Genomic DNA, 10,207 nt, shown 5'->3' with positions numbered 1-10,207 from the left:
CGCCACCATGTGCTCTAACTCTTTGTTCCAGTCTGTCCTAAAATGGAGTCGATCTAAGCCACAGAAGTGATGCCCTGTGCCCAAGCCTCATGTGACTTTCAAAACTGCCACTCCTAGTGAAAGATGCTAGTAAGGGCGTGAACTCATGTGGGCAGGCAAAGAGCAGGAGACACCACCACACAAAATGATTAGCAAGGTTATGTGGTGGTTTTGGGGGGGACCCTGAAAAGACATTTTATCCTCACCGTGGCCCTAAAGACCACTGGTTCCCCTTGTCTTTCTTGCACATCAATACTTTGACTGAAGGACCCATGCCAAGGCAGACTTTTCAGATAACTCACCAGCACTTTCAGATCCTACTACACAGGCTTTAGAAGACTTCTGTTTCCCTCACTGTCCCCCTAGTGCACTCTTTCCACTTCAATGACACCCTGGATCCTTCTACTGCCCCCCCCCCCAGGGAGGCATAATGCCCACTGTGGGAATCACTGCTCTATAGTATAGGACATGTGCTACCTTAATAGAAGTGTCAGAATGGAGGCGCTTAAATCAGAGGCGTAACTTCTAAATCAAAAAGAAATATTGTAAAACAGACCAGATGATGTCAATCAGCGCTTTTCTCTAAAAGTGTGACTGTTGAGCAGTATGTTAGCTTTTTCATTAACCATGTAAAAGGTATATTTTAAAGCAACACTAAAAAGGTGTATTTCTTCCTAGAAAAGGACCATTATGTATACCTTCCAGCAATACCTATGCACTCTTAAGATTTAAACAATTTATAAATTTATTGAAATTTTTCAAAGCAAAAAAGGTACAAAATCAATCGGGAGAAAACAAACCACGCATGCTGCTCTTTATAAATAAATTCAGAAACCATTGCATTGAAACTTTTCCTTCAAATTCAAACACACACTTCTAGTATTTAAAGTACCGTTGGCACACATTTTTTAAATATAATCACTGTGAATCGTTTATCTTTTAAGATCTAAATAGAGAAAGATGGAGGGAAAAGGGTAGCACTACATAGTTTGCATTCACATTTTTGATTCACTGAGCATCCAGGAATTTATGACTTAAGCAATGACTGAAAAGAGGAAAGAAGAATAAGCCAAAACCTTTTCATACAGGTCATCTAATTCTTCCTAAAAAGTCTTGGGGCAAAGGAGAAGACATGCTCACTTTTAAAAAAAAGTCCAGTTAAATTCTCAAGCATTTCTTTACCTGCAATTAAATATAGTTTGAAATGGAACACTTAATGGAAGGATCATTTCTATATGACACTGAGGCAATTAGTTATTACTGTGTGAAAATATTGCATCAAATATTTGCAGATGTCTAGGAAAGAAAAAAGAAGGAAGGAATTTTGTCTCAAACACTTGATCACTTCAGTGATGGGTTTCTAGTTCAAGAATTGTCCATTCCCCTTGTGGGGAAGAACAATCTTCAGAGGAAAAACTTGCCACTGTAATGCTGGCTGAAGAGTCATCCAGTGGAGATATTAGTTCGGTCCACCTACTGAAAGTGTCAATCTGTGCTTTACCCTGAGGTTGTGAACTGTCTCGCGCCAGAAATAGTGTCTGGTTGATGAGATATTGTGCTAAGTCAAGGTCTTCAGGAACAGAATTTTTGATGTCCATGTTTGATTCCTGATCAGATAACAACTGCCTGAGAAGTGTCCAGTCCTGTTCGGCAAACTGCTGATCTTCAAAATCCACCCCCAGAATGTCCACTTCCGACTCCATCCTCTGCTCAAAAGCTTCTCCAACATCCATCTCGTATATTGGAGAAAGGGTTTTTGGAGGCCGATGCTCATACATGCAGATTTGTGTCAGTCTCTCACAATCATCTATGTCTCCTGAAATAATTCATAATACTATACATTGTAAAAATTGCACATGTTTTCCCCCTCTGCAGGGCTTTTGTACAGTATACTTAACTCAGTGCACCAGGATCAATGTAACCAGATAGGAGGTAAGGGAAAAAAATGCTAACAAAGTTCACAAACAAGCCATTTCTTTTTTGTTCATGTATTTTTAAAAAATAAATGAAACAAAGTACGGCTTATAAATAAAGTTAAAGCAGCAATCACCACTGGCAATTGACAATAAACTTTCATAATTAGAAAAAAATTCTGATACAGAAAATGACAAGTCATGTAAACCAACACTGAATATGCACATGGAATTCTAAAAAATCACTAAACATGTACAGTAACTTAAAATAAAAAAGGAGCAGTACTGGAGGGGAGAAGAAAAAACGAAAAAACGAAAACAAAGGCCAACGACTTAAGCCATGTCAGATTCAAAAGGGGCAAAAAACAAATGATTTATTCACATATTTATATTTAAAATATTGCACATGCAAAGGGCAGCTGCAAGCAAGAATAAGCAAACAAACAAACAAAAAAGAGTTACAACTTGAAAGGTTATCAGTTTGTATGGTTCTTTTGAACACAAATTACTTCGTAATAACTCTTGAGTACACAAATATTTTGAGAAAAAGGTTCAGATACTCTGTATTGTACTTGGGAGATACTGAGCTGAATTCCTGTTTTAACAAAGACACGCAGAACAGCTAGACAAGAAGTTACCAAACAGGGTGAAGCAAATGCTATGTTTAAAAGTATTAATTGGCTGTGATCTGTTGATGAAAAACAGTTTCTGGCCCAGCAAATTTAGAACTACAGCCATTCTGAAAGTGTTTCAGGGTTTAGGCCAGCTCCCACTGAACTCAACAGTAGAAAGACCATTTTCAGCTCTGTGCAAAACAGAAAAACTGCAACAATAATGAATATAGTATTTAAGATAAACAATGCAGAGCACCTTTAGTTCAGAATATCAATGCACTTATTGCACATCCCATTTTGATATACTGTATATATATAGGGGGTGGGGGAGAGAAACAAAGAGAGACATATAAGCTGTCTGCTAAAATATGAAACTGTCAAATGTCCTACTGGGACAAAAGTAAGCTCAAGAGCAGGAATTGCATCCCAGGTTTAGTTTTGCCCAAGTTAAATACTCTCAGCTTTTCACTAGGCAAGACATTAAACCATAATCTTGACTCTACAGAGTAAGGTTTTTTCCCCTCTCAAACATCAGCATTTAAGTATATAACTGTTTTGATTTTAAAAAATCTAATATTTACTAGAGTTAAAGATTCAATCCCAGCTATAAAGTTAATGTTCTACTAATACTTAATATCTTGAGGGACGTAACATTTTTATTTCTGTACGTTACCTGCAGATAAAGCAGTGTCAGCGTATTCAGTAGACGCTGGTTCACTCTCTTTCATATGAACTTCCTGAGTCAGTAAATGACTCCTACCTGGATCTACAGGTTTTGAAGAGCTGTTCTTTTGTAACTCAGTATTATCTCTTTGATGAAGGTCCAAGTGGCATGGTCTTCCTTGAGATTTTGTGTCACTGTCTGAAACTTTATTGCACTGAAATTCATTCTTCTCTTCACTTTTGGAATTTTCTTTGTTTTCTGTGGTTGGCTGGATATGTTCTACTGACATGACTTTCTCTGTAGACTTCTGTTCTGTAACTGAAGGACCCATGTTATCTTTTCCTGTTTGCTCTGTGCTATGAGCATCTGCAGAATAGCTCTCATTTTTGTCGAGCTGTTCATTATTTGGCTCCTTACACTCCAGGAATCCATCCTCAATCTCTAAAGAGTATCGTGAATAAAAGGTTTTACCTTCATGCTCATGGGAAATGGCATCAAACACCTCAGCAGGTGTTGCAGCATCCAGAGGACATTGGAGGGGAGTATGGACTTCCCCGCCATCATCAGATCCCAGTTCTTCACACTCATCTACTGAAAGTAATACAGATCGCTTAAAATTTTTAGTAGCAGAGAATTCTTGACTTTCAATATCATTTTCTGCTGCATCTTCAAATGCTAGATTCACTATTCCATGAAATTTCTGAACAGGAACTTCTGAAGGAGGCAAGCTTTCTATAACATTTTCAGTTTCAGACTTTTCATCTTCAGTTTCATCTGCTGAAGAGGAAACCTGATCAGCTTCCTGAGAAAATGGTGCAATGGCAAAACTGGGATTATTCCCCCTAGACATACCTCTTCTCTCACTTTGATGCAACCATGTTTCAGGCCTTTTTCTTGGGATCTCATCATCACTTGTAGATATGACTCGGAAGAGATCAGAATTTTCCTTTTTCATTTTTACTTCTATTCTTAGACTAGTGTCGTAGATTTTTAGCTCTTCGGGTGTACTTGTGTCACTGCTACTTCTGCCAAGGAAATCATGGCACAACATAGTGCTACATTTTGAAATGCCTCTTTCATTTGATCCTTCATCGTCCTGAGAACCTCCGGCATCATAATCTTCAGATCTTGGCTTTATATCATCTGATGATGTTGTTGCACTACCTGTGTCTGATTCAGGGCTTTCTTTTTGATCAAGTCCACTGGAACTCAAATTCCAGTGCTCTGGAAATGGGGCCTCTGAGTTTTCATGGCTCTCTGGTGTTTCAGTGGTATCAGTGTCTTTAGAAGAGCATTTTTCAACCACCTGCCCTATGAAAGATTTAGAAGCAGCATCTGATTCCACTGTAGCAGACTGAGATTCTGTCAAGGCAGACTTATCAGATAACTCATCAGCACTTTCAGATCCTACCACGCAAGCTTTAGAAGATTTCTCTTCCCCATGTTCACAGTTAGAATTATCATTAGCTACTTCAGAAAAACTATGCAACGGATTATCAACATAGTTAATGCTCATTTCAGCTTTCAATATATCTTTAGATTTATGATCAACTTGTACTAAAGGGTCCTCATTCTGGCAAGCAATAGAATCAGAAAGTGTTTTATTTTTTAGTATTTCCTCATTTGAAGCCAAAATGGTGGAATTCTGATTAACCTTTTCACATGCAACACTCTTCTGCTCTTGAGTATTGTGCAATTCAATTGAATTACATTTTTCAGGGTTTTTATTCCTGGGTGATTTATCATTCTTTTCATTCTCATGAGCTCCATCTCTCATCTCCTCAATACAAACATGTTCCAAATCTCTCTTGGAACGTTGCTCTTCGAGGGGAGTTGATTTTTCTGAAGTCGATATGTTTCTTGTATCTATTTCAAGTGAAGACATTCCACTATTATTTTTCTTCCCTGGACTAGATTTGTTACTGCCATGTAGCTGAGCAACCAATGTCACAGAGTTGTCAAGTTTAGGGCTTGAATTTTTTTGCCCTTCTCCATGTATATTCTTCTGAACAGGTGACTCACTTCTGGAATGCTTGTGACTTGAAGATGAAAGCTTTAAAACAGGTTGCCCTGTAACTATTTTCTGTTTTTGGTCTTTATTGCTCCCCATTTCATTCTTCTTTGAATGACTTTGGTTTTTGGCTGTTACTATTATTTTTGCAGTAGCTTTAACTGAAGTGGTTTGAGAAGGCTTGGACTTTTTCTTTGATGAAGTTTGTTTCTCTGATTGCACCATGGGTTTCTCTTCATTTTGTTTTGGAGAAAGCCCAAGCTTCAGATTTAGTAAATCTCCTTGTGGACCTGACAAGACAAAAAAATTCAGAGTATGGTACATTGAAAAATTTTCAGAGTTTTATATAAGCTGCTAAAACTGGTGTTAATTTTGGCTTCCCTGCCCCTTGTAAAAAGGAGGAAAAAAAACACAAGATGACCAAGCGGAAGATAATCTTTCAAAAATATGTTCAAATTCAAGTAGAAAAAGTAACAGTAGAAAATTAAAGCTGCCTTTTGCTAAAGGGTAATTTACATATTCACACTGTATAATCCAAGGGTGAACAACTATTGACCTTCCAGATACTGAACTACAATGCCTGTCATTCCTCACTAAGGTTATGTTAGTCAGGACTGATTGGATTTTGCAATCCAAAAGAATGCGAAGGGCCCAAAGTTATGTAGCATGATATTACCACATAACAGTCAAAAGAAAAGCAGTAGTCATCATTGGGCCAAAGCATGGATATGTCTGTATGTAGTAACTGGCCAAATTTAAAACATAATTAATGATGCTAACAATTAAAATCTTAGCACCAATATAATTACATTTATGATACTGCACTTGACACTGGAATTTATGCTAGCAGACATATTTCCCACATTTCTAAATAAAGAATGATTTCTAGAATATGGACCTATTAAAAGGTAAGGTAAAGGTATTCCCTGTTGATAAGTCGTGTCTGACCATAGGGGGCGGTGCTCATCTCCGTTACTAAGTCAAACAGCCAGTGTTATCAGAGACTACTCTGTGATGATGTGGCTAGCATGACTGCACAGAATGCAGTTCACCTTCCCATCGGAATGGTACCTATTGATCTACTTTCACTGCTAGGTTGGCCCATCATGCGGCACCCAGGCCTTGAATTGCCAACCTGCCGATCTTGCAATCAACAGAGTCAGTGTCTTAACCACCTGAGCCACTTGAGCCACTGCATCCTTATGGACACTATTAATGATTGACCACAACAAATTATTTTAAAGTGTCAGAATATGGGGTCCTTGGGTCCCTTCCAAGCCTTACAATTCATTTATCTATTTTTTTCTACAGATGTATCATCCACTATGTGTGAGTCGCAGGGACCATGAAGACAAAAATAAATCTTCATAGTATAAAGCATCTTGGGGGAAATGGACAGAACTGCCAAGGCAAATAGAAACTCAAGTGCAAATGGATAGAAATAACACACAGGGAACAGGAACTGAAAGCAGGCCATTTAGGAATGGGGAGGGAAAGAGTGGAGAGAGGTAAGTACATTGTAAAATACAAGAATCTTTCTACATGATCAAATGTCATGCCTAAATCCATTTATTTCTTACATCTTTGTTATCTACATTTCTTCTCTTGGGATAGCACTTTTGTTACAAGAATAGTATTTTCCAAGTCTCAAAATACATATTCTTATGGACCTGCAGTGTCTTACCAGAATACTATATCCATTCGTATTATGACTAGTTGAGAAGAATACAGCTGACATAGAAAGCCAAGTAAATTCAAGAATTTCCTAATTACATTTATAGGCTTTTTTATACAGCACACAGTTCTCTATCACCAGATGTAATGATGGTCACTGATTTGACAAATTCTTGTAAGATAAAGCTGTGACTGTCTACTAATTGTGATGGCTATGATATCAGAAGCTAAGGTATGTCTCTACATACCGGCAGGAGGTTACTAACATTATGCTCCCCGTATGCAATAGTTAGCTACGTGGGATCAGAATGCTGGGTTAGATGGTGCAACTGAACTTTTGGTAACAGTTGTCTTGGCAGCATCCACAGCTCACCATCTGCTTGGTTTAGAAGTGAACTCAGCATGGATCATTAAGTCATCTGTGTCTCTGACAAATTCCTGATTTGGAAGACACAGTGTGTACAGAGTCATCATTACATCTGCAGGCCACACTGGACTCATTCCAGTCATTCTCAGCTTACCTTGGCTTTTTGTAACGTTAGCTGCATTCTTGGTTTTCTGCTGAAGTGAAGAACTGCCAGTTTCATTTCCCTTTTTCTTTAAAAGTACTTGTGGTGCATGCTCATTGTTGCCTTTAACTGTGCATTTCTTTACAATGCTAAAACAGAAACACAGTGCTTAGATTATCTGCTAGTGCCAATATCTAGAACATATGCTCTGTATGTGTTTTAAACATGGCTACAAAATGTTTCCTAAACAGTTCTCTTTTGGATTACAACTCTCACAATCCTCCAGGGAGCATGACCAGTGGCTATGCTGGTTGTTCTGACAGCTGTAGTCCAAAGATGGACTTTCTCCAAGTGCCACCTTAAACAAATCATAGTATAAAATATATCAGTGGGTGGGGGAAACATATTGTTAGCAAGCACTTCAATTTCTCAGTGATTGTACAGTTTGTGCTTATAAATTTGAGCATTACTGGTAGCATCCTGTATGTTTTTTTAAATATATGCAAAACAAGGGTTTAAAGGGATCTATATCTAAGTACATAACACAGAACAGTATCTAGGGCAGAGATGAATAACATGTGACTCTCCAGTGTTGGACTACAATGTCCATCATTCCTCAACTTCTGCTATGCTAATGGGCCTGATCAGTTACAGTCCAAAAACATTTTGAGGGCCACATGGTCCTATCTTGATCTAGGCATCCAAACATTTTGGTTTGATGTACTAGCTAATCATTATCTGTAGTTGCCACTAATCCCCTCCACTTCATATCAGTCCTCTGGTTTATGTAGGAGAAGTGAAAACTTATCTATATTAGTGCCAGGTTCAAGAGATTTTAAGCAATAAGAGAAAGACATACACTGTTTCTCATTTACTCTTTCTAAAAGGAGACCCCTGCCATCTAAATATTTTTTGATTTTTTAAAAACTCAGAAAGGAAAGAAGAGGTTTCTGGCCATTAGGGAATGGAAGCTAAAAAACCCAATGCTTGTTGCCTCAGCTGATGGGGTTCTGAAGCCTTGGTAGACCAAAACAAGTTACAGATATTCTTCACTATAAATATGAACTGGGATATAGAATTTGGAGCTAAGACACAAGTTTTAACCATATACACCTCATAGGCTGCATTTTCAAGAGAGAAATAAAATTCTAATATAGGAATACTAGCAGTCTGACTTCAAACAGACCTGTTCATTGGACTGTTAGCTTCCAGTTCATTAGTATGTTTTTTAGCAGGGGTTCCATTAGTCATCTTTAAAGCAGACTTCATTTTCAAAGCTGTACAATAAAATAAAAACAAGATTAGTAAAAGAACCATAAATAATCTCAGATTTAAAATCTCTCTTCTCTTTCAGTTTTACCACTTCATCTTCAAATAAAAATAATAGTAGAAAAGACATTTGACTATTCAATTTCCTTGTAGTCCAGTAACCCCAATTAACAGCTAGTTAATTTGGAAAAACTCTCCCTAAGGGAATAAAACTAAATGAATTAGATGAAATATACAAATAATAAGAAGGGGAAAGAGATGGGTTTTATATCTGCTGGCATTAAAACATTTGTAGCCTGTTTTTTCACAGTGCAAAGGGACTGACTATGTGCCTGTTCACGTTTACCTCTCCAACTTACCCTTTACCATTAAATATAAAAAGTGAAAGAATAAGGTCAATTATAACTCACTTCACACTCCTTTTTTCTTTTTCAAACATTTTTCAGAGTTCAGTGTCTCACCTCTGAAATGCACCTCCAGTTATTACCTGAGTGTTTTTTGCCTTCATCTACAGCTTTTTCGTCCTTGGATTCATCTAGTTGTTCAATGGACATCCTCAGATCTGTGCTTGAATTGTTTGATTTACTTAGTGCTTCTGTGCCCATAACAGAGGGAGATTCCTTTCCATTGGTCTTCTTCAAAGGTTTTGCTTTAATGTGTATATTTGAATTTCCAGGAAGTACTTTTGGTCTGGCCCCTGCAGTTTTACCTTCTTGGTTTTTCAAGGCTTTGCCACTTCCTGCATTTTTATGGCCACTAGTAGATGATGACCGCTCAGAATCCTGTTTTGTAAGCAAGCTTTCCATCTTAGAATTTCCATTATTTTCAGTTTTGGGCTTTATAACAGCTCTAGCTTTTGGTGAAGGCATTTTCTCCCCCATTTTGGCCTCTTTTGTCATCTTACAAACTGCTTTTTTACTGTCTTTCCCCTTTAAATCGTCATGTTTCAAAGCCTTATTAGTGCTGTTCCTGTTGGTAGCTGATGTGTGTCCAGATGCTCCTAATCCATCGGATTTCATTTTATCCTGATTAGTGGAGGAACCACCCCAACTGTTTTTCTTTCCGTCTGCTCTCCAAGCAGTATGGTTTATACCAGAAGCATCAGTAATGCACCTGTTTAACTAGAGAACAAAAATGATAAATCATTTTTTAAAAAAGGGTGGGAAGGTCACCATTATTTACTCTGTGAACTTATTCAGTTCAGCATGAATCTCAATCTTAAGTACTATGCTTGAATAAAACATTTTCCTCTCATTCTTTTTGGTGTTTAAAAATAACATACTTCTGGTCTCAGCATCTTAAGGCTGTAACCTTAAAAACCTTTACCCACTTGGCATAATGAAAGAAACTTTTGAATAAATATGCATCAGACTGCCCTAAAAGCCAGTTTCCAACATTCTCTCAAAAATGGCAACCCAAGAAGCAAAAGAGAAAGACAGCATGGGACTAAGTGGAAGGGTAACATGTAGATTTGATTCTCAGTGGCTGGGGTCATCAGGAACAAAATGACAATT

The 10,207-nt window shown here is 37.7% G+C and overlaps 1 protein-coding gene across 5 annotated transcripts in view; it reads right to left on the bottom strand.

The window, feature by feature from the left end:
• Positions 1–760: 760 nt before the first annotated feature.
• BTBD8 (BTB domain containing 8) overlaps positions 761–10,207 on the bottom strand; it is a 64,992-nt gene continuing 55,545 nt past the window's right edge. For 4 of the 5 annotated variants that reach the window (XM_042462951.1, XM_042462950.1, XM_042462954.1 and 1 more), the window contains 5 exons: positions 9,181–9,814; positions 8,611–8,701; positions 7,437–7,573; positions 3,240–5,531; positions 761–1,855 (listed from right to left, as the gene is read on the bottom strand). In XM_042462951.1, coding sequence (XP_042318885.1) covers positions 1,386–1,855; positions 3,240–5,531; positions 7,437–7,573; positions 8,611–8,701; positions 9,181–9,814 — 3,624 coding nt within the window. In that variant the 3' untranslated portion in view covers positions 761–1,385. The remainder of the gene's footprint in view (positions 1,856–3,239; positions 5,532–7,436; positions 7,574–8,610; positions 8,702–9,180; positions 9,815–10,207) is intronic. The other variant, XM_042462953.1, reaches the window with a different exon arrangement.

This window comes from Sceloporus undulatus, chromosome 4 (assembly GCF_019175285.1).
Source record: "Sceloporus undulatus isolate JIND9_A2432 ecotype Alabama chromosome 4, SceUnd_v1.1, whole genome shotgun sequence".
Classification (NCBI taxonomy): domain Eukaryota; kingdom Metazoa; phylum Chordata; class Lepidosauria; order Squamata; family Phrynosomatidae; genus Sceloporus; species Sceloporus undulatus.
The sequence above is the reverse complement of the archived record's forward strand: the minus strand, read 5'-3'. Positions and strand labels throughout refer to the sequence as shown.